This window comes from Amphiprion ocellaris, chromosome 17, assembly GCF_022539595.1.
Source record: "Amphiprion ocellaris isolate individual 3 ecotype Okinawa chromosome 17, ASM2253959v1, whole genome shotgun sequence".
Taxonomy (NCBI): Eukaryota; Metazoa; Chordata; class Actinopteri; family Pomacentridae; genus Amphiprion; species Amphiprion ocellaris.
The window spans coordinates 20,903,297-20,928,935 of record NC_072782.1 but is presented as its reverse complement, the minus strand read 5'-3'; the positions used below and the strand labels follow the sequence as shown (position 1 = coordinate 20,928,935).

The window sequence follows — 25,639 nt, the reverse complement described above, 5'->3', positions numbered from 1 at the left end:
GAGGGAGAGATGTGACTGAGGAGTGTGTGGAAAGGAGGAGGCTGGGAGGTGTGCTGCTCTGCTGCTGCTAAAAATCCACTCCAGACATATGCATTTCCTCCACTCCAGCACAACCAGGCGACTTTGAAAGTTGCAGCGCTCAGAGTTTGTTAGCTCCTTCGTCAGAAAGGAGGAAGCTCTCCAGACCTACACAAGCTCATCCTTTTGTTCTCTCCATCCCTTTCATATCCTCTGCTTTGGTCTGGTGACCCGACGCAGCGACTCTCTGCATCTGCAGAACAGATGTTCAGTTATTTTCACAGCTAGTTTGAGATTCTGGGATATTCTTGGAGCACTTCTGCTCTGCTTCATCCAGTGGTCAGTGTAGAAATGAGGGTGGTCGTGCTGCTCGGGTTGACCCTATGTTGCGTCCTGGTCTGCGCTCAAGATGATACTAAACTCTCCAGAAGCACAGTTCAGGTGAGAGAAGAAGGACTCACAAAGCCCAGAGGGGAGGATGAAGGAGTAATGTCAGATGAGCCGATAGCTGAAGTGGTGGAAGAGGACAAAACAAAACCAAAGAAGAAGAAAACACCTGAGGAGATTGAGGCAGGTAAGTAGGAGTTTCGACACTGTAAAAAGTAATTAAATGGACATATTTCCACCACTTGGATTAAAGCAAATTTGCAAGATAAAAAAAAGAGTTGCAAACATTATTTTGTTGGGTTCACATAATGTTGCATCAACTTAACTTTGTATATAATTTAAACACAAATTTCTGCATTACCTGATTTGAAACTAAATTCAAGTTCAGTTTTGATTGTCAAGGAAATTCTAATTCCTCTAACTCACTGTAGTTTGTTGGTTGAAAATAGTTTAATTAAAAATTTTCAGAATTCAAAAGGAACTGCTGAGTTGCACAAACATTACAAATATTTTTAGTTTACAAATAGGCACTCAGTCACAAAGAATCTGGGATTAAAGCATTTATATGCAAAAATGTGCAAGTATAAATAAGATTTTTCCTCTTCTGAGCTCCCAGTCAGAGTTTGCAGCCAAGAAACTGAGGATACACACAGAGTGAGAGCTGCAATCAATCTCTGAGGCAGCAAAACATTTGGCTTGAATGGAAAGGAAACTGTTATCCAGTGCTCTGCTTCCAGCGTGTCCACAGAGAGACACACATTTCTTACCTTTATAAAAAACAAAAAAACTTTCCATGAATTGCATTTCAAAACCAGAAGAGTTGGGGATTTTGTTTTGATGAAAACATGTCAGTGATTCAGAGATGACGGGGCAAGAACTTGCAGTTGGTGGTCTGACATTTTCTTGGCAGCAGCTAACATGACCTGTTTTCTTTGCCAGAGAGCAAGTTGTGCGTACAGCTACATATAAAAGTTTTAGGAGCTTGTTTTGTCTGAACAACAATCAGAAAACAAGCTTTTGACATGCAAGCACTTCAATTATGTCTACAAAAAAGGCACATCTATGAAAAACACAAAGCATGAGCAACTGTGGAAATATTTCCACTACGATTTTCCATGAGGGAGCAGACAGGGTTTATGAGACAGTCCACTTTCAGTAATTCTGATGCAATGAGACTCATGTTCTGAATGTTAACTTTCCGCTGCATGAAGCAAAACCTCAAGTGGAGCAGCCAAAGCTTTTCCTGTGAGGCTGATATAAGTTACATAAAAGGCCATAATTAACTAAACCCAAAGAGACCCAGAACAATTTTTCATCTCTCGAGCTTTGTTTTGTCCAGCGAAGCCTCTGCTGAGCAAGCAGTATCTTTATCACAGTCATACTAACACAGCTCCTGTTCAAGAGAACTACAGTGAAAAAATTAATATTAATAAATATGAAAAAACTAGCAAAGGCATCCAAAGTAGTGTTTTTGCTTTCAGTGGCAGTCAGACGTAGCTTTGCATTGATGATGCAGAGCTTTCAGAGCCTACCATCGAGTTTGAAAAGGTATATTTCTTCTTAACCAAAATCACCAAAATGACACCATTTATCAACCAAAAATAGTAAAAACAGAAAGAATTGTAGGATTTTCAACTTTCAGATGGTGCTTCAACTCATTAAGGGAAACCAACCAAATCTAAGCACAAAATTGGAATATTTCATCAAAATTACTTTATTCTACATGTCTTGTTTAAAAATTATCCAAAAAATAAACCATTTGCACCTGATCCATACTAATTGCTGTTGTTGTTTGATTTGTTTAGATTATTTGTTTGTACATTTTTGTAAAATTAATAATGAAAGGAATTCAACTGTTTTGCTTTTTAATAATTTATGGTATTATAACTATGTCATACTGCACCAAACACATTTTCTGAATTTTGAGCACCTCTAGCTATGGTTATACTGTTTCCATAGAGGTGCAGGCCTTTAATTATATTATTATATTTATTGCAGTGAAAAATGAGTGTACAGTGAGGAAAAATGTGACCAGGTTGAACAGTCAAACTAATTTTTGCCTTGTATGGTGAGAACAATTGCAAGACACAGCCAACAAAGTATCTGTTCTTGGTTGACATCATCCTTTCTGTCACTAAAATATTTCCAAACAACTAATCTCTATCAGCTGTTGTCTTTCTTTTCTCACTCATTTTGCTGTGCACATGTGGAACCTGCATGTCAGCAAACTCGTTTAAATAAGGTTAAAACACAAACTGTTAATCAAACAACCCTTAAAACAGAGTAAAGTGATTAGATAGATTATTCTTATGGAATAGTTAGTGAGAAATTGTGAACTCAAGAACTGTGTGAGTTTTGTATTTGTATCAAGCAACAAAAAAGTTGAAACATGATGTGTTTGAGTTAACTTGCCTCTCCTCACATTGCACTTTTATGAATCAAGCATTAGCCCAACGATGGGGCTGATCCTAGGAAAAGTTCAAGCACAAATCTGAGGACATTTTTGTACATGAGGCTGCTGATCTTCCTGTATAATTTCCAGCTCTTGTGATTACAGCATTTTTAAGCCTTTTTTGGGGGTATGTTTAAACTCTGGCAGCACTTGGTTAAGGTCCGGGAAAGACCGTGGTCTGGTTTGATACAGAAAAAGTTCACAGTGACTCAAGACACAATGCGTTCATTTGTATTTAACCAAAACCATCTTTCTTTTTTACGATAATCCAGCTGCTTTTGTTGTCTGAACCACAGAGGGGCGGCTGGTTGTGAATCCCCAGTTCCTGGTGTAAGCACTTTGTGCACCCTCCATCCACCCCAACCTCGAAGTCTGATGTAGTTCATAGAGGTAGAACTTCATTCACTGGAACGGCTAACATTCAATGTGAAAAGGATGTAGTTGTACAGACGCATAACTTCTAGGAGAGGATGTTTTGCTTCTCTCTTTCAGAGAGAAGAATACAAAAGCAGCCAATCACAGCAGATTATAAAGAACCAGTAAGAATCCTCAAATTTTACAGGATGTCCCAAATGTTTCTATGTTTCAGGAGGTTTGTATTAATTTGGTTGAGCACAGATTTGCTGATATTTATATTTAGTTTTGATCTAATGCTGTAATATATTGGATAAAATGCATAGCACATTTTTATTAAAAACGTAATCACTATTTTTCACGTTTGAATTGGTATCCATTATTTATTCAGCCTGTTGACATTACAACCTCACATGGGAATTCCAATTTAAACTCCTTGTATTTTTTAAATTTCATTTTATGTTTTTTTGGGTTTTTTTTTTTGCAGACTAGACCTTTTAGCACAGCCTCAAGAACAGGCCACACTGTAGCTCACTACTGTCCAAGCATGTGACAAAAACTAGCATATATGGGTAATAATATAGAAATAGCAGCTTTTGGCCAAAATGTGGACCTCCAACAAAAATATTTGGTCCTGCAATGAAAGCAGAGGTTTTCCCATATATATAGATTACATCTTAAATTTTACATAATGTCCCCTGAATCTTCTGTAGTTATTTCCCATAAAATACAACCCCAAAACAAGCTTAAATACAATAGTAACAAATACAAGCAGAAAAGCACTCAGAGAGCACACTACTCCACTAAGGCTGTTCATTTCCCCATATGGCATTGTCAGAAATGCAGCATATTCTTTTTAGAATGCAATATTTATTTATTAGTTGTTTTGATGATTAGAAATCATGGCAACATAGAATGTGGCTATTTAATATTCAATTCAATTTCAATTCAATTTTATTTATATAGCGCCAATTACAGTCAAATTGTCTCGAGACGCTTTACAGAACCCATATGCCTGACCCCCAGAGCAAGCCAAAAGGCGACAGTGGCAAGGAAAACACCCTTTTAACAGGGAAAAAAACCTCGAGCAGAACCCGGCTCTAATGTGGGGGGACCCATCTGCCTGCTGGCCGGGGGGGTTGAGAGGGACAGAAGAGGTAGAGAGGTAGAGATAGAGGGGTAGAGGTAGAGATAGAGGGATACAGATAGAGGGATAGAGGTAGAGGGGAAGAGGTAGAGGGGTAGAGATAGAGGTGTAGAGGTAGAGATAGAGAGGTGGGGGGTGGGACACAAGGACCATAAAACACAGCCACACATCTGAAGCATCCAGCTCTGGGACCAGGGACACTCGGAGAAAGGACACAGAAAGAAACAGAGTGAATGTAATGCAATAATGGTATATATAGTAAATACATAGGTAGTTAGAGAAGGGCTCAGTGCATCAAGAGAGGTTCCCCAGCAGCCTAGGCCTATAGCAGCATAACTAGGGGCAGACTAAAGGGACGTCAAGAGGGGAAGTCAGTTTTGCAAATGAAAACACCAGCTCACCCCGTCAGGGTCCCCCAGTCAGCCCTAACTATAAGCTTTGTCAAAAAGGAAGGTTTTAAGCCTGGTCTTAAAAATAGAGAGGGTGTCCGCATCCCGAACCCAAACTGGGAGCTGGTTCCACAGGAGAGGCGTCTGATAACTGAAGGCTCTGCCTCCCATTCTACTTTTAGAGATTCTAGGAACAAGTAAGCCTGCAGTCTGAGAGCGAAGAGTTCTGCTAGGATAATATGGTACTATCAGGTCTTTAAGATATGATGGAGATTGGTTGTTAAGATATAATATAGACGTACCCACAAACAAAATGACCTTTCGCTGAGCACAGGCGTGTGTTATGTATGTGTATGTCATGTACGGATACCGAATTGTGTAAACTAAATATATAGCAGGCGGCGGGAATTGATGGGACTTGGAAACCCCCCCACAATTTAATCAATTGTTCCTTGTATCATTTCCGACGCATGTCCTGATAAGTCCACAGCGGTGGATTTGTAGTAGGATCGCAATCATGTGATTGTCAGCAGGCAGCTGATGTAGTGTTCACTTGTAGTCATAGTTACAGTGATGCTGTGCCACTATCTCACAATGGTACAGAAATCTTCAACAAATCCATGGATCCAGACTATAAGCCACATCACTGCCTAAATCTAATCACTTGGTCCTTGTGTTATTTCTGACCTTTCCTGAAAATTTCATCCAAATCCATTAATCCATTTTTGAGTATTGTTTTTAACAGACAAACAGGCAGACAGAAAAACCAATGCTGATCACCATCTAATTCCACTGTGTTTCTTGTCGGAGTAGCAAGTACAACATACAGTAGATGTCTGTGTCTACTGTTTTGCTTTATTGAACAATGCCGAATAGAAAAGACACACAATTTAGTCTGAATGCCAATTAAGTTCTAAATTCGATGTCTACCCTGAGCCATCCATTGGACAGGTTCATAACATTAAACAGCAACATTAGGCTGTTTTCCACCGCAGGAGCCTGAATCTTTGTCCGACCACATTAACCATCCTTGTAGGGCCAGTTAGATGTCTCAACCCTGGAGAAGGTCCTTTTTCTCCCCTGAAAACCACCCTCAAGAGGTTCTACAGTGATGGTAGGGACACGCTCCGAGGTCCATGCTGCTCTAAAATGGCAAAATGGCCTCTTGGTTTAGTGCCAGGACCTAGCAGAACATTTTGTTAACAATCAGTGTTATTCACATCATCTGTCAATGGCTTTAATGTTCTTTTATGTTGTTTCCTAAGTACATGAACAGAAATGCCAGGAACAGGTGACCTCTCTGTAAACAGATGATGGGTAATGTTCTGGCTGTGAGGGACTGTTGTGTTGAAGTGCCGGTGGAACATCAGGAAACATGTCTAGCAGAAGAAAACAAGCAGCCCTCTGTGTCTGTGTCAAATGATGGTTATATAACGAGGGTGGATTAAAAACTCCGAAGTCCCTTTGAAGATCTCCTCTCTGTAATATTCCATGTAACTCCACTGCAAACCACCTACTTAATACTTTTGAGTTTAGAAGCAGTTTGTCATCAGACACTTGAGAAGGAGTAACTCAACACCTCTGCATGTCTGAGTCTGGTGGTTCTCAGATGCCACTGTCCATCTGGTAACCTTTATATTCTCCAAAACAATATCTGAAGACATTTACTGTGCACGCAATGCAAAATAACTCATTACAGAAGAAAATTTTACTTTAAAATTTTAGGTTAACTGAAGGTATTTAGCTTGTTCATTGACCTTTCTAACGTAAAACTAACTGTTAAGTTATGTTAGCATCTCTTAATAAACTACAAGCTACGGAGCTCAATAAGTCTTGACTGCATTAAAAGCCTTGGTTTCAATATTATTACGCATTATGGCAAGAAAACAAGATTCTTAGTCATCCAGATCATAGTAATCCTCAGAGCTTCAGTAAGAACCAACTGGACTTCTCTTTTAGGTTCTTGAAAACTTTTCACCTCTCATTCAAGAGGCTAAAGAACAGTTTCAGTTATTCATCAGCACTATTTGGACAAAACTATATTAAACTAAATGATCATACAATAGACTCTAACTGACAGTGGCACTGTTCCTCAATGATACTGATTGACCTCTGGCAGATGTCAGTAGAGTCTGTCAGAGCCACTGATGTCTGACAGATACACACAAGATGTCCTCTGTCTGGGATCAGGATGAATTGGTATTTGTAGATAATACATTTTAAATAATCAAATCCTGGGCAAAAAAACAAAACAAAACTTGATCTGTTACAGATTTTATCTTGCCTGAAAAGGAGCAACAGATGCGACTGCAATAGACATTTGGCCATGGATTCATAGTATCTATTTCTGACATTCAGGGGTTGTATTGATCAAACTTCCCTACACATTAAAAAGCAACATGAAACGCTACACAGAGTGTTCAAATATGATGCCAAAGCAGCACTAAAAGATAAATTGGGAGTGAGACAGACTCCACAGATGTGAGCTTGACATTTCCCAAGAGAGATCTGCCTCATTCTGTCAGCCTCATGACCTTTCCTCACACTCTGTCTGCTCTTACATAATGATTTCATCATGAACAGGACTGACTGTCACAGGAGATTATTAATCCTTGGCAGACACCTTTGCTTTTAGTGCTTTTGTGGTAGTTATAAACAGTGATACAGATTGATACAGATTGATTTATGTATTGGTCGATTTAGCACCGATCCACTAGTAATGCCTTAAATAATGGCCACTTGTGATACAATAAGCATAGACATATATGTCTATGCAAGTAAGTGCTGACAGAGTTGAAATGTGCATCAATCTACTAGTAATGCATTGGGGCTCCAGCAGGGTGTGAGCGCGCACTTTTTCCCTCACTTAATACAGACGAGCGAGCGGATGAACAGCGTGCTGTGTGTTCTGTAACATTTTTTCCTCGCTACCCCCCTTTTAAAGCACGCAACATTCTCGTTTGGTCTCAGGCCCAAACAAACTAATGACCTGGCTGAGATCTCCTTCAGAACTAGGAGGCCCATTCACTAATCCTTCCTTGGAACCAGGACCTGCTGCTTTTCTGTGCTCCAACAGTGTCTGTCTCTGTCTCTCTGTCTGTCTGTCTGTCTGTCTGTCTGTCTGAGTTTCAGTGTTTTATTGGTGCAGATTGATAGGTGCTGTAAAAACATCTGTGCTGGCAAACAATATAATCAGACTATAAAAAAGAACTGAAGAGAAACATTCAGCAATGTAACCTCAATAAAAGCATATAAAGAGGCCACAGAGCTGCTTTATGTGTCTCTTCCTTACATATATACATACAACATGCTATATACTGGTTAAAAATAACTGAATATTCACCCATCTGTCTGAAGCCAGGGCAAAGAAGGCAGCAGAGAAAGAGGCTAAAGCAAAGAAGCAGAAAGCTCCGAAGCCCACCAAAAAGCCAAAGCCTCCAAAATCAACAAAGAAACCCAAACCACCCAAACCCACAAAGAAGCCCAAGACCCCAAAACCTACCAAAACCCCAAAGATTACAACCACAACACAACTGGATATCAGGCGCCCTTCTCTGGACGAGGAGGAAGAGAAGCTGCTCATAGAGCTTGGCTGGGACACTTGTATGTACATTTCAGTTTCATCTTTTTGGTTGTAAATTATGAATATTTCTCAGCCTTTGTCTTTTCATACTTTGGTCTCATGAGCTGCTGATTATGGCTTCTGCCTTGTTTACCCTTTATCTGCATCTTTACAGTGATTCGACCTGTGACTCCTGGAAGGGAAGAGCCAGTGGAGCCAGACTGGGGTAAGACTTTAATGGTATACTGGTATATTCACATACATTTATGGCACCATCTATTAATGTCTTCTGTGTGTTTGCTTTCATTGTGTTAGCTAATTATGTTGAAAGGCTAATTGATTATTAGAAAACCCTTGTGCAATTATGTTAGCACATGAATAAAAGTGTGAGTTGTCATGGAAAAGGATATTGCCTGGGTGACCCCAAAGTTTTGAGCGGTAGTATACATGTGTGTATATCATGTAATCATCCATCCATTATCTATACATTGCTTAGTCTTCTTAAGAGTCAGAGGGGGGCTGGAGTCTGTCCCAGGGGACACCCTGGACAGGCTGCCAGTCTATCACAGGGCCACATAGAGAAACAAGCACACTCACATTCACACCTATAGACAATTTCAAATCACCAATTAACCTAGATAGATTTGCAGTTAAAACGTTAATATTGCTCCTCTTGTCTTTGTAATGCAGTCTTAAAGAAGCCGACACCTCCAATAAAAACTCTGAGTGAGCCTGACACCGACTACTGGGACATCAGACGTAGGTTTCATCAGCATCCTCTCATTCAGAGCCAGAGCTTTTATGAAGCCTTTCATTACAACACTTAGAGGTTCCTGTGGGCTGTGAGAACTGTGAAAATGGAAGATTTCACATTTGAAAATTGAAACACATGGAGGATGCTGCTCTCCATTAAACTGATTTATTATTTAACTGCGTTCAACAGTGCAAATGAAGACAAACTACTGGGTAAACAGTTAAGGAGGAACCTCCTCCACTCTATATAAGGGTCATTCCAGAATTGGAGGACATTTGGGCTTCAAAATTTTTTGGAATGACCCACAAGCTAGCAAAAAATAAATAAATAAAAATATCTGTAGCTCTGAAATTAGAAAGCAAAAGGTTCTTGAAGTCAGCAAAAAAAAAAAAAAAAAAAAAAAAAAAAAAAAAATATATATATATATATATATATATATATATATACATATATATATATATATATATATATATATATATATATATATATATATATATATATATATATATATATACACATACATACATATAAAAATCATATCGTGTTATTCTTTCATGAAGTTGTCCATGCAGCTCTCCAAAAAGAACATGTGGCATCCCTAAATGAACATATGGTGACCAAATGATGTTCTCAGTCAGCAAAAAAAAGTTCTGTCCCTTACAGCATGTTGTTTTTGAGTCACTAAAGCACATGTTAGTTCTAGTCCCCAGCAACCAAGATGATTTTTGTCTCAACCTGTATTTAAAAAACATGAACCATCTGAACTCCTAAATTACACCATTTATCACTTCCAGAAACTGTAGAATTAAAACAAAAAAATAGATCAACTTTAAGATTGTCCCTATCATGAGTGCAAATCATGCATGATGTGCCATTCTGTTTGAAAAATGTATCAAATCTAGGCATAAAATCATGACATTTCACCAGACACCACATGTCTATGTTTACCGACAGAAAGTAAAGGGTTACTCCTGCAGATGTATTTTCTTGATGATGCAGAATGTGCTGTTTTCTTCACAGATGAGGTGCCTGGTGGATACCCTGATAACATAAGAGAAGTCACAACTACTGAGGTCATCATGTACATACCAGGTACCCCTCTGCTACACAATGTAGGGTTGGAGCATTTACCTTGTTTTTTATTTTTGGCATATAGAGCAGGGAGATAAAAAGGTAGAACTAAGTACACAGCGTAGTTGAGGTCAGTGTATCTCACTGAAGGTTGGGATGACATTAATTCCAGCCTATATCACATATTTGCTTGTGTTTCAGAGGAAACCACCGCCATCCCATTCGTTGGTCCCTGGTATGAAGAATACGACTATGCTGACTGTATGTTTGTTTCCTACCAATAACCAAAAAACTATTATCTGCTACATGTGCCCCAAGTCTTGTTCACAGTAATGATAATGAGGTATTTTCTGTGTCCACAGTGGCAGCTAAAAAACAAGAGGAAGAAGAGGAGAGAGCTCGAAAGGAAAAGGCTGAAAAAGGTTTTTTATGGCTTTTCTGTAAATTGTGAAATTTTGTTATTTGACAGACGCAAGGACAAGGCTGTTGATGTCCAGTTTATTGCTTGCTGCAGCCATACAGACCCTACAAACCACACACACTACAGAACTTGAAGGCAACCCTCTGGCCACTTGGGAAAACTAGAAAAGCACTCAGAGAGCGGAGTACTCCGCCAAGGCTGCTGAATTGTTGTATGATTTCTGATGGATGAAATCTTTCAAAAAATCGTGGTCTGCTGCAGTGGAATTGTAGAAGGATCGCAAGCGTGATCATCAGCAGGCAGCTGACGTAGTGTTCACTTGTAGTCAGTTACAGTGACGTCGTACCACTATCTCGTAATTATACAGAAATCTTTAACAAATTCATGGATCCAGACTATAAGCTGCATCGCTGACAAAATCTAATCAATTGGTCCTTGTGTCATTTCTGACCTTCCCTGAAAATTTCATTCAAATCCATTTGTCCGTTATTGAGTAATATTGCGCCCAGACAGACAAAGAGACAAACCAACGCTGATCGTCACATAACTCTGCTGCGTTCCTTGTCGGAGTAATAATAAACCATGGCAGATTAGAAATACTAATACACGCCCTGTGGGTCCATCAACAAAAGATTTGCTTGAATCTTGGACTCTGAATGACTATCCCAAAGATAGAACATAGCCTTTCCCCTTCCAGTATAAGAGAGATGTGAGTGTTCCCAGCCATCATAATGTTGTGTCCAAGTAGGTGTGGTTTGAAGGCTGCAGTGGTGATCACAAAGTTCCAAGACACCATCAAAAAAAATGAAAAAACATTATCGTCAAAGTATCCCTTGTGCAGCAATACTCTGCTCCTAGTACTCCTGTAACACTTGTAACATCTGCGATGAGTGCTTAATATCCTGAACAGTGTCAAAGCAGTGACCCTTAAACTCGAATTTCATTTTAGGGAGGAGGAAGAAGTTACAGGGAGCCAAATACTTTGACTAAGCACAGATAAGATTGGAGCATCCACATGCTGTAGCATTTGAACACACCTCTAGAAGTTAGAGTGGAATTCTGCATTGATAGTTCGACCCTGGGGAAACAATTCACTGCGTACAAGTTCGTGAATGTTGAAGAAATGAAGGAACATACTCCTGGTACTCCTGACCTGATGCTTTTTCTCCAGTTTTCAAGATTGCGGCTCTGCTATTCTGAAAACTGCTTGTAGGCCTCCATCTTATCAGCACTGATGATCCTATATGAAGGTTGGATCATCTCCGACTGACACAGAATGTGAAGTTTGAGCTCCATGAAGAAATGGAAATGTGCATCCGCTAGGGGTCACAGAAAGAAGTGTTACACAGCTCAAGATGTTGATAGCACGACGTCACCTGGTCTCCTGACTCATACGTTACTGCTTGCAAATCTTGAATGCATCGCAAACAGAACTTTCGTATTGCACCTCGTTCTTACATGCAGCAGCACTGATTCTGGTCCTGTAACTCTACATTTGACACTGACGTAGTGTTGCAAGTGGCGCAAAAGACACTTTGAAATCCAGATTGAGTGCCCAGTGTGTCCAGACTGAGGCATATCTGCAGAAGTCTGAGTGGAATCACATTTCAGTTGTTTCTGTCATCTAACATTTTCTGACCACTTTCATAATCACAAAGCACTAGGAAACAGGCATATCGTTGGTTTTGCAATTTTCAAGAGAGTTATCAGTATAAAAGAAGACAAAATGATACCAGACTTCTCCTTCTTCCTTAATAAGAAATTCTCAGGGGGAGACAGACATGGGAGGAAAGGGGAGGAATTCCAAAGAGCTGCTCTGCTCACTGTCCTGTTGTGGACACTTCCATAAAGTTCAGATGGGTGGTATGATGAAATTAAGAAACAGGGAGGGTGACTGAAAAAATCAATCTGTTAAAGTCTTACACAACAGTTTGGTCTCCAGTAAAATCAAACGAGATGTAACACAAATCCACTCTGGATTCCAAACAGACTGAAATGACCCATATTTCAGACAGAAAGCCCATGAGTGGAAATGAAGGTGCACTATACAAACACATATGGAAGTATTTTGTGTAGCACTGGCTGGCTGGAGAGCGAGGTCCCTGTGAAAGCATGTTTTGACACATATTGTTTTCTCGTTATGCTCTGAAAGCCGAGCGGCTGAGGAAGAAGTGGGAGGAGGAGGAAGAGGAGCGACTGAGGCAGATTGCAGTGCCTCCTGAACCAAAAAGTAAGACAATCACACCACTTAAAGTTTGAGCTTTTCACATAAAAATAAATGTAAATGTAAAATGACCCTATCTGAACACACACGTCTGTTAAACCACTGTGCCTTTTTATTAAACTACTACACTCTCTTTTAGGAGCAGTGTTTGTGTTTTACTGTCTTTCTGGGACATTTGTTTAACAGATTGTGTCTGTGTGTGTCTCCTCTCAGAGTGTCCTCCTCTGGGTTTGGAGTCTCACCGGGTGGAAGACGACCAGCTGCTGGCATCCTCTCAGTCTCACCACGGCTTCGTGGCTCAGAGAGGACGCCTCAACATGCAGGTATATGTGATCTACACACAGAGCATCTCAGCCTGTATTACCTCACAGTGGAAGCACAGCTGATTTTTAGACAAACATACAACCTTTAAATGCAAACTTTTGACCATCTGATAAGCAAGCAGTTTTTCACTGCAATATATAGTCTTACACCTCTATGGATACAACAACCCTAGTTAGGAGTAGAGAGAACTCAGAAATGTCTTCAGTGCATTATGACACTTAGAATGCCATGAATCATAAAATGTTTCTGTGTCTTCAGGTGTCACCAACACTGGGAAAAAATGGTAGTTGACATGCTACAGATACTGTACTATTTACATTTAAGTTGTTTCCATACTTTCTCCTCTGCACTCTGTGTAAACAATCCAAGATTTTTTATCATGTGACTTTTGGTCACAGTTGAGTCAGCCATGACTTAATGGTTGCGCTGAAGAGAAGCAAGAATTTTTATTTTTGATGGAAATGTGGCCTAAAGACCTTTCTTTTCAATTGAGCTTTTAATTAAACATGTATTTTTCTATTTTTATTTATTTAAAAAATATATATTTTACCTGTTTTTGTTTTTATCATTTTATATCTTTAATGTAGCCCTTTGAGATTTTTGTTGAAAGGAAAAGTGCATTGCAAATAAAATGTATTTATTATTATTATTATTATTATTATTAAATGGATAGATTTGGGAAATTAATAAATACATGTAGACTACCATAAATGCACCAGTACATCAGAACTGGTACTAATCTAAGCTCAGCATTTCATCAAGAAGTTATCCGTCTCCAACTTTGACATGTGTTTGTGTGCAGGGCTCTGATAATGAGGATGATCTGTACGGAGGTGCCTGGTGTGCAGAACCAGAGGAACAGAACCATTGGTTTGAGGTGGACGCCCGCCGAGAGGTGGAGTTCAGTGGGGTCATCACTCAGGGAAGGAACTCAGAGCAACAGTGAGTCATGTTAAAATTTCACTTCATGGGCGTCCCAGTAACTCAACTGGTTGAGCAGGTGACCCATGAACACGGGCTATAGTCCCCAACGCTGTCGTCATGGGTTCGAGTCTGACCCACGACCATTTGCTGCAGGTCTTTCACCGACTCTTCTCCCCACATTTCCTGTCTCTCTCTCCACTGCCCTGTAAAATAAAGGTTAAAAAAAATATTCACAAGATACTTGTACTGATGCTGTATGAATATTTACCTTGAGTTTTTAATGTTACAAATGTCCTAACATTTAATTCTGGTGAAAATAACCATGGCTAATTATTGCTGTTGGCATCCTAGCGAGGATTTCGTGTCGTCCTATTTTGTGGCCTTCAGTAACGACAGCCGTGACTGGACTGTGCTGCACGATGGCTACGCTGAGTGGGTGAGTGGAAACTGAGCAATACCAATCATGTTCATCAGTAACACATCACAGAATTGGCAGCTCCTTCTCTTCTGATCCTCTTTGCAGTTGTTCTATGGGAACGTGGATAAGGACACACCGGTGATGAGTCAGTTTAATGCTCCCGTGGTCGCGCGCTACATCCGGATCCTGCCTCAGAGCTGGAACGGCAGCTTGTGTCTCAGAGCCGAGATCCTGGCCTGTCAGCTGCCCAGTTAGTAGCACAGAAACTACCTTCAGAATTCCATCACAGCACCACTGATGCTGACACATGTTCAGACAAAGTCATGTTCAATAGAGGAATAAGACTGAAGTTACTAATTTACCTAACAAGTTAAAAATTGACAATGAGACCTTCCAATATTATATATTTTACAAATTTATTTGACCAATTTAAATACTTATCAAAAGATCCCACAACATTATTTAGAATATACATTTAACTAATTGAGTAATTTAAATCTTTTGGTGGCAGAATATCACAGTTTCATAGTGGACTAAGGTGCATTTAATTGATCCTCCAAAGCTGTAGCTGAAGAAAGTTTTAAGTTTACGCTACTGTTCAAGAGTTTGGGGTCACCCAGACAATTTCATGTTTTACATGAAAACTCACACTTTTATCCATGTGCTAACATAATTGCACAAGGGTTTTCTAATCATCAGTTAGCCTTTCAACACCATTAGCTAACACAAGGTAGCATTAGAACACAAGAGTGATGGTTGCTGGAAATGGGCCTTTTCTACCCCTATGGAGACATTCCATTAAAAATCAGCCATTTCCAGCTAGAATAGTCATTTACCACATTAACAATGTCTAGACTGTATTTCTGAGTCATTTAATGTTATCTTCACTAAATCTGTTTTATAAGATGATCATGTGTTTTGAGCTGTCAGATACATGTAGTTATGTAAAAAGGAAATGTGACACGTACAACTTCTACAATACACCAGTCAATGTATTTAGTCACTTCCCTTCTGCAGACTAGACTTGATTTTGTGCATGTTTCTTGCAGCTGCTTATTATCAGGAAATGATGTAAACACTTAGTAGTTCTCTTGTATTGCAGTTACATAACACGTGTTTTTGCTCTGAGGTTGTTAACTTCATGTTGTGAAACAGACTTTTGTGCATCACCACAGTTAGGTGAAACCATTCTCACTCCAAGTTTGGCAAAACTTGTGTTTTTTCTTCCAGTGCAAGGTGATGTATTGCTGAGAAAGTTGTGACTCATGAGGTCATAAAACTCTTACAAAAGCCTCTTAGTTCATGAAAAGTTGGTTTATTAAAGTGAGTAAAATGTGAGTAATGTTGGATAGAAAGGGTCGCCGCCCAGTAAGACTGAGAGTTCCAGAGTTATCTACATATTACCTCTGTCTACATGATTTGACTAACTGCAAATGTGTTCGACTTTTGCTTCACTACAGTACATCAGCAATGATGGTCCTAAACCTCGTGGTTCTGATCTTTCAGAAGAATACCACAGATTTTCCTGTAATGTGATTAACACAGAGAAAAGTAGGGACATGTAGTATTACCAGAAATTACCAACAGTTATTGTCATTATCTATTCATCTTTCAATGATTTCCTTTCATAAATGACCGATTTTCAATTGTATAGAAGGTCAGAAAATTGTGATTCTGGTGAATTCTGGTTTAATCAGTTTAATCTTTTTGCTTTAGAGAACTGTTGAGTTTATTGGGGCATTAGGGGTGGAACAACATAGTTTTGCCCCTTAATATTGTGGGGTCTTAACCTTAATATTTAAAATAGTAAGGCAAATGAGTAAAAAAAAGTTTTAACTAGTAGGTAAAATTGATATAATAAATAATATTATAGGGTCTTAACCTTGATATTTATATAAAACAGAGGTGGGGAAATTGACATGATCCACATAGAGACACAGTAGACACATTAATGTGAAATACAGCAGCTGAAATGAACCAAAATGATCTGCTAAAGAAAACTTGAATACAAAACTTTTACTTGTAACAGAGTATTTTTATAGTGAAGTATTTCTAGGTTTACTGAGTAAAAGTTCTTCCTCCAACACTGCTGGTCTGTCATATGAGTATGTTTATTCTTTCAGGCAGCCACCGCAGTGAGAATGAAGTGAACCCATCTGATGACCTGGACTTCAGACACCACAACTATAAGGATATGAGACAGGTCTGGTTTTCACTCTGAACACGGAATAATACCGAATATCAATGCTTATAAGCTTATAAACTTATAAATGGGCAAACATCATCATCCCAGATGTGTTTTCTCCCCCCAGATGATGAAGGTGATAAATGAGGAGTGTCCCCACATCACCAGAATTTACAACATCGGTAAAAGTTCGCAGGGCCTGAAGATGTATGCTATGGAGATCTCTGACAATCCAGGAGAGCACGAGACAGGTAGGTATTGTTACTATTTCTACCTCATTAAAGTTTGCTCTGCTGTGACAGTGTTGCAGAAACTGCACACAGATTACAAAGGAGGGGCAAGTAGAAATACAAGAAACACGATCCAGCTAGTCTTGCTAGATAATAACGAAGGCACAAAGGTTTTCAAATTGTCAATTAGCCTTTCAACACCATTAGCTAACACAATGTAGCATTAGAACTTAGATTTGCTCTCAGCTCTCGTAGGAGGCGGTCGCACTTTTCCTTGCTCCGCTATCTCTGTTCCTCCCTACCCTCTTGTCTCCCTGCTTGCTGCATTTCTTCGTCTTCGTCTCATCTGTCTGACTTGGAGCGATTGCTTGGCACTGGACCTTCGAAACACCGATCATGGAATTGATTAACTGGTCTCTCAACGCAATTGACAAGATTGTCGCCACAAAGAGCACAGGCCTAGGGGAGCCTACCTGCCCGGATGGGAGTTTCGCCTCTGGTTACGTGATCGATGCCTGGGGGAAGTGGAAGGGGATCATGTGCCTGGCACCCCTATCCGTGGAGGACGTGGAAGATGTTTATATATTCGGATTTATGATGACAGGCCTGCTGATAATTGGCTTGTTCACTGGCCTGAGCTTCTGGAAAATCAGGAAGACCGCAGACAGAAACGACGTCCAAACTCTGCTGGTCTATGCAAACGAACGGATCACGGCTGCCGATTCTCGTTATGACGAACTCAATCGTAAGATGAACAATTTGCTTGGTGTGACTGTTGATTTGAGTCGCAGATTGGAAGCCATCAGGGTGAGAATCGCTACAGCTGAGGTCTAAAATTGTTGAGAGCAGTAGGGGGAAGGTGAAACTGTTCCTCTCTCCCGACCAAACAAGAAGGAAACTGATTACATTCTGGCGCCCCTGGAACAATAACAAACTCCTCTGGAAGTTTCATGGCCAAGAGATAGCTCTCCTAAACCCCCCCCCCACTTTCCCAAGGACACCTGTTGACTTTTGGACCGGGCCAACCGAGGACGTCTCCATAGCAACCTTGCTGTGTTATCGCGCTCCCACCCTCGCGAATCTGAGACACCGGAGGTCTGAGACGGAAGAAGATGGGCTACACGCATACACAAACATTCGGACTCATGAACTGAGGACTGAGCTAAACATTCACACACACATTCCCATATCCCCCCTCCCCCCTGCCTCCACAAGCTTCCCTCGCTATGCACAGGAGTCAGGAATCCGTGCACCTGCACAGGAACCGGCTAACTGTGCAGTGCTCCCCCCTCCACCACCCCACATCCTTATCCCAACTATCCTTGTCTAACGTCATGCTTTGCCTGTTTGCGGGTTTGTTTTTTTTAGGTTCCTTCTCAAATTGAATTTCCCAACATTGGAGGTTTCATTTGGTACAACGAGCCTTTTTTTTTTCTTTTACCCTCTGCTATCCCTACCCAGATCCCAACATGTCCTTTTTCTTTTTTTCTTCAAGAAAGGTGCGCGCAGCACTGCGCAGCAGCCGGAGCTGTCATTGGCAGGGCAGCTCAAATGAAATTTCGTTGTATATGAAAATGTGCAATGACCAATAAAGATTGATTGATTGAACACAGGATTGATGGTTGCCGGAAATGAGCCTTTGTACCCCTATGTAGATATTCCATTAATAATCAGCTGTTTCCAGCAAGAATAGTCATTTACCAAATTAACAATGTCAAGTCAGTATTTCTGTTACATTAAATAAAAGAAATAACAGTAATAAATCAATGACTGTTAATGCCAGCACTATCATTAGCTCCTTGCTCTTGGAGATAACTTGGAGCACAAGGCTGCTCAGTCATTGTGTGATCTCTGTGATGAAACCTTTAAAAAATTTGTGGTCCACAGCAGTCGATTTTTAGTAGGATCGCCGCAAATGTGATCGTCAGCCGGCAGCTGACGTAGTGTTCACTTGTAGTCACAGTTACAGTGAAGCCATGCCTCTATCTCGCAATGATACAGAAATCTAGCAAATCCATGGATCCAGACTATAAGCCGCATCACTGTTAAATTCTAATCACTTGGTCCTTGTGTCATTTCTGACCTTCCCTGAAAATTTTATCCAAATCTGTTAGTCTGTTTTTGAGTAATGTTGCAAACAGACAAACCAACACTGATCGTCGCATAACTCCGCAGCATTCCTTGGCAGAGTAACAAAGGATATTAGAGAAACGGCAGTGAGTCTTACTCTCAATCACACAGATTTGAGTGTCTTGTAGCTATTCGGTTTTACTTATTGGAAGAAATTTTTGCCCACCAGTTGACTTTTGAGTGTTTTCTGCTGCCTGATGCTGAAGTGTGTAGCTGGCAGGAAGTTTTTAGATTGGTATAAACATGTTACTTCACTTGCTCTGACTCTTAACCCTTGAATGGAACTTCTTGTTAATAAATCTGTGTTAACATGTTTCATTGTCTCCAGGTGAACCTGAGTTCCGTTACACAGCTGGTCTCCATGGTAATGAAGCTCTGGGCAGGGAGCTCCTCCTCCTGCTGATGCAGTTTCTGTGCAAAGAGTATAATGACGAGAACCCGAGAGTGCGCCGCCTGGTGGACGGAGTGAGGATCCACCTGGTGCCCTCACTGAACCCCGACGCCTACGAGCTGGCCTTTGAGATGGTACAGTGATCCTGCATGATCACAAGCTGACCACATTTACTTTTTGTGCCTAAATAGGGCCTGCAAACTTAGATAGCCCAAAGTCCAAAGGCAGTTATTTTCCCCCACAGAAAACTCGACTCCTCACCTGCCTGAAACATCTCATTTCAAGTCCAGACTTTTCTTCCGTTACTTATCTACATGACCATGTAACACATTTGTAAATCACCTGCCTGACAGCTAGTTTGGCCTCAAACACAAAATGAGCAGCTGCCTCACAGTTATTTCCTGAGCTGCTGCTGCTAGAGCCTAGCCCCATCTGGATAAAAACCAATGATAACTGGTTTTGGTTGGGTCAGCTGACCAATCAGAGCAGACTAGACTTGTCCGGAGGTGAAAACACGAGGTGATGAAGAAATGTCCAGTATGAGGAGAACAATGTGCTGTTGAACATTGACAAGTGTAAATACACGACCAGTCAAAAGTTTGGGGTCACTTAGAAATGTCGTTATTTTTGAAAGAAAAGCATTTTTTTCAATGAAGATAACATTAAATGAATCAGATATACAGTCTAGACATTGTTAATGTGGTAAATGACTATTCTAGCTGGAAGCGGCTGATTTTTAATGGAAGATCTAAATAGGGGTACAGAGGAACATTTCTAGCAACCATCACACCTGTGTTCTAATGCTAAATTGTGTTAGCTAATGGTGTTGAAAGGCCAATTGATGATTAGAAAACCCTTGTGCAATTATGTTAGCACATGAATAACATGGGTGAGTTTTCATGTAAAACATGAAATTGCCTGGGTGACCCCAAACTTTTGAACAGTCAAACTAATCACAGTCATCGTAGACAGAGCTAAGTGAAGGACGCTTTGGTTGGTCTGTGTTCACCATATCTACAAAAGGGAAATGTGGGATTTCAAATTGGGTTCCACACATCAAGTGAATGCATTCATTCTGTACACATCTATGCAGAACCAAAAGGATACCGAAAACTTCAGGTACAAATACACCCTATTATTTAGTGACACCAAACATCTACACCTTAAAAACAACACCTCAGCCTGGTCCTTCCTTCCTCCTCTAGGGCTCTGAGATGGGAAACTGGGCGTTGGGCCACTGGACTGAGGAAGGCTACGACATCTTCCAGAACTTCCCCGATCTCAACAGCATCTTATGGGGAGCTGAGGACCGAGGCTGGATCCCTCGTATCGTGCCCAATCATCACATCCCCCTTCCAGAAAACACCCTTAACGGCTCGGTGAGTTTGTCATTACATTTTCAAATTTAATTCCTCACAGATGTATTGACTTTAAAGCATTCCCTCTTTCATGCTATTGCAGCTTGCAGTTGAGACCAAAGCTATAATTTCCTGGATGCAGCGCAGCCCATTTGTGCTTGGAGCCAATCTGCAAGGAGGAGAAAAACTGGTCGCGTACCCATTCGACATGCAGCGGCCACCAGTTTCTGTGAGGCTAATTTACAAAGAAACCAATTTAAAAGATTACCTCAGCAACTGTACACGTATAAAATCACTAAATAATGTCCTGATGTCTCAGTTAACCGACAGCCGGCGCTGGAGAGTCAACTCTGAGATGAACGAAGAGACCTGGGCTCGGATTCAGCGGCAGAACGAAGGTGCTCTGAGGGAGACTCCTGATGACGCCATGTTTCGCTGGTTGGCAATGTCTTACGCCCATAGCCACCTGACCATGACCGAGACCTACCGAGGCTCCTGCCATGGGGATGACGTCACTGGAGGGCAGGGCATCACCAACAGGGCCAGCTGGAAACCAGTGGTGGGCAGTGAGTATCGACTGTGTCTATGCAAATCCATTCAAACCCTGTACAAACAAAAGCATCTGCAAAGGTAGAGGATGCTGGGACTGAAAAAGAAAAGGTGTCTGTCCTCTGAAGCGCGCCGTCTTCTTCTTCCACAGGTATGAATGACTTCAGCTACCTGCACACCAACTGCTTCGAGCTCTCCATCTTCTTGGGCTGTGATAAGTTTCCCCATGAGAGTGAGCTGCCTCTGGAGTGGGAGAACAACCGCGAGGCTCTGCTGTCCTTCATTGAACAAGTGAGTAACTGGACCAATGAGTGACCAGCTGTGACCAATTTGAGTTTGAGTTACTTAGTTTGATTTACTTTTTTCTGTTCACAAAACCTTTGAAGTACAATGAAGGGGTTAAAATTTCACACTTTTTAAATTGTTTGACTTTTTCCAACATTTTTGAGCCTTCACAATTTAACAAGTATGGGAGAGAGACACATGGAATTTCCAGGGGATAAACACATTTGAGTTCTGTTAAAAACTGCAACCAAATCTGTTTTACATCTAGTCCATGTGTGACAATCTAAAGCCAAGATCTGTTAGTTGTTTAGCACAATTTTTTCTATAACAAATGGTAAGCGTCAACATTATGTGATGATCCTATAATGTAGAGTCATAGAAACAAGCAAAAAAGTTTCCTGTTTTCTGGAAAAAAATCATTTGAGATTTTGACACACCTCTTTGTACTTCAAGGGCTTGTAACTCTAAAAATATTCATAGCATGAAGGCAAAATTTTGCATGGCTTCATTACATTTACAAAAAAATTGTAAAAATGTGAACTAGTGTGCGGTGTAGTTCATATGTGAAACCTGCTTTGAGGTTTAAGGTGAGATCTGTCTGTTTCATGCGCAGGTACATCGAGGAATAAAGGGTGTAGTCAGAGACGTGGAGGGAAATCCACTGCCTAATGCCACCGTAACTGTGGAAGGAATACGGCACGATGTCAGAACTGGTAGGATGGAAAAATACTCTGCAATTTATCACATTCTGAACTTTTTCTGTCAACGGTTTTCAGTTCAGATCCTGGCTGCACAGTGGCTTGGTGGTTAGCACTTTTGCCTTGCAGCTAGATGATCTCAAGTTTGCCTTCCCGGGATCTTTCTGCATGGAGTTTGCATGTTCTTTCTGTGCATGTGTGGGTTTTCTCTGGGTACTCTGGCTTCCTCCCACACTCAAAAAATATCCTGAGGTTAATTGGTAACTCTAAATTGTCCGTCGATGAGTGTACTTGTTTGTCTGTGATAGACTAGTGACCTGTCCAGGGTGTCCCCTGACTTCACCCTACGTCAGCTGGGATAGACTCCATGGATGGAGTTCAGATCCTGACCTTTGACATCCTCAAATATTCTCTTTAGCTGCAGGTGGTGATTACTGGCGGCTGCTGAACCCTGGAGAGTACAGAGTGACGGCGAAGGCTGATGGCTACACACCCCAGACGAGGCTTTGCATGGTGGGCTATGACTCCGGAGCCACGCCGTGCAGCTTCACCTTAGCCAAGTCCAATTGGGACCGCATCAAGCAAATCATGTCGCTCAATGGCAGGAGGCCCATTCGACTCGTCACCAGAAACAACGTGGTGAAAACGACGACGGCCGCCCCCACCCCCACCGCCGGGGTCGATGATCACGCCATCGCTCAGAAAGCAGAGCGACTCCGGCGGCTGAGACTCATGCGTTTACGCCGGCTGCGTCTGCAGAGGCAACGAGCCAGTCTCACCACCACTCCTGCTACCACGACAACAACAACCACAACAACCACCACTACACCTCCACCTGAAACCGAGAGAACAACTTCCTGGTACGACTCGTGGTTTCCAGTGGACAGCTGGTCGACGGAGAACCCGTTCGACAGCATCAACTTTGACTCGGTGCCCACGCAGGACTATCCTTTTGAATATACTATTGATTGATTATTACACATGAAACCACATCTATTATATACAAAGTCCTTGCTAACCACTTCAACATATCAACTTTAAAAATACACAGGTGTTAACTGTTTAGCTTTCAGAAAATTTTTTGCACCAACACTGTGAATGGAGGGATGCAATTTGAATTTTTTTTTTTTTTTTACAGAGAATTGATCAGGAATAGAAAGTCTCCGCTGAGCAGAGACTATACAGCACATGTTTCATTGGCTCCATGTTTAATTCAAAATGGCTCTTCCTTGTAATATCAATCAGAACCTCCAACCTGACTTCCACAGAATCAGCTGATTTTCTGTAAATTATCCATCTTCTTGGGCTGTAATAACACATCCAAAAAAAACAATGGATAATTGGACCCACCTCTATGTACTTCAAAGGCCTGTAACTCTGAAAATATTCATAATATGAATATTTTTCACAGTTATCACATATACTAAAGTTATTGTGCAAAAAAAATAAATCTGCCAAATGAGAGCTGTTGTGCCACATTATAATTAAATACAATGTGGTTGATATCTGAAACTTTCTTCGACGTTTACAGCTGATTATGAGGGGGTAAGGTGGAAACTTTTTTTAGATACGTACAGTAATTTCTTTTATGGAATGACCCAAAACATACAGTATGTTCCAGTACAAACAGGATTAGTCATTAAATACGATTAGTTATGTCTTAATAGGAAATCTACAGTGAATATCTTTGTTTCTTTAATGGCTTTACAGTGTGATTGCTGGCCTCAGTGTAACTGATTTATCGTACTGCTGAATGCATTTGATTAAAATGAAGTTGTTTTATAAATAACCATAGTTGGTGTATTCATCTATGCTTCAATTTATGTCCATAACATTACTTAGAGGGCTGCACAGTGGCTTGGTGGCTGGTACTTATCATCTAGAAGATCCCCAGTTCCCATCCTGGCCATCCCAGACATCCCCTCCTCAAACTGGCATTAAATCTTTCTCTATACAGCGAATCAAACATTTACATGCTTCTAGACTTTCTGTAGCACATATTCTGATCCAGCAGGGGAAACAGAAATGATCTCCTCTCTAAAAGTTGCAGCTCCTGTGCGATTCTCCTGACAGGTCGGATGACCTCTTGAGTGTTGACTTTGTCTCTGAACTCAATCTCTCTGTGCTCCAAAAGTATTCTCTGCTCTCCTTGTCCGATGACAAAGACCCACCAAGGACAAATCCTTCCCCCAGAATGTTTCCGGAGAAGCCATTCTTAAAGACCCTCAGGCCATTCATCCAAACCCCAACATGGAGTTTGCATGTTCTCCCTGTGCATGCATGGGTTTCTCTGGGTACTCCGGCTTCCTCCCACAGTCCAAAAACATGCTGAGGTTAATTGGTAATTCTAAATCGTCTGTAAGTGTGAGTGTGATTGTCTTCTGTCTGGACGAAAAAGCAGAAAAAGCTCATTGCTTCATCAGAACCTATTAAGAAAAAATGTTTCCATCTCCCATCAAGATCAGTAACTTTCTAGAAAAAAATCAAAAACTACATCAAGAGAGAGGAAACTTATGCGAAATTACGGATGTTTTTTACTCTGCCAAGGAACGCGGTACTCAAAAACAAATGGATTTTGATAAAATTTTCAGGGAAGGTCAGAAGGACAAGGACCAAGTGATTAGATTTTTGCAGTGATGTGGCTTATAGTCTGGATCCACAGATTTCTGTATCATTGTGAGATAGCGGCACAGCATCACTGTGACTATGACTACAATTGAACACCACGTCAGTTGCCTGCCGACGATCACAATTGTGATCCTACTACAAATCGACCGCTGCGGACCATGAATTTTTTAAAGATTTCATCCGCTGGAAAACAGACGACTGAGCAGCCTTGGTGGAGTACTGCGCTCTCTCAGTGCTTTTCTTGTGTCATATGAGATACTAAAAAAGATGCGCAGAAAAATGTGATGTTGAAAGCCAGCAAATGAATGGGGATGTACATGACTGGACTACCAAATTATTTAACATTTTAACCCACAATGTCTTGAGTGTGGACAGGGTCAGGTGTACTGTGGCTCCAAAAGCTCCAAAAGACAGAGAACCTGTATTCTCCACCACAGTGATGGCTGCTCATCCAGCACAATGGATTCAGTTTCCTTCTCTGGGAGTAACTGGTAGTACTGAATACAGCTGTTGGAGTGCTTTTGTTTTCCAGCTAAAAATATTTCCATACGAAAGACATTTTAGCTACCCTATATTGTGCTCTCCTTCCATTCCCAGTCCCAAACTTTTTATGCTGGTTTGTAAACCACAAATCAAAGCTGATGAAGAAGAATAATGGCGCGCTCTCTCGCTTTACAACATGTGACTTAAACGTAGAATCAGGCTTAAAGCTTGTGGTGAGACCGATCAGTTAAGAAATG

The 25,639-nt window shown here is 40.9% G+C and overlaps 1 protein-coding gene across 2 annotated transcripts; it reads left to right on the top strand.

The window, feature by feature from the left end:
• aebp1a (AE binding protein 1a) lies at nt 1-24,060 on the top strand. 2 transcript variants are annotated; one of them, XM_023291905.3, is made up of 21 exons: nt 1-592; nt 8,105-8,350; nt 8,485-8,535; nt 9,000-9,068; nt 10,084-10,155; nt 10,336-10,395; nt 10,497-10,556; nt 12,708-12,785; nt 12,993-13,102; nt 13,906-14,045; nt 14,379-14,463; nt 14,551-14,695; nt 16,569-16,648; nt 16,758-16,881; nt 19,319-19,515; nt 20,587-20,760; nt 20,843-20,968; nt 21,059-21,305; nt 21,440-21,579; nt 22,187-22,286; nt 22,690-24,060. In XM_023291905.3, exons 1-21 carry the CDS (start codon nt 370-372, stop codon nt 23,241-23,243), a joined length of 3,081 nt encoding a protein of 1,026 aa, XP_023147673.1. In that variant the 5' UTR covers nt 1-369; the 3' UTR covers nt 23,244-24,060. The 2 variants fall into 2 exon arrangements, with proteins under 2 accessions (XP_023147673.1, XP_023147674.1); XM_023291906.3 differs by lacking the exon at nt 9,000-9,068.
• The last annotated feature ends 1,579 nt before the right edge of the window (nt 24,061-25,639 follow it).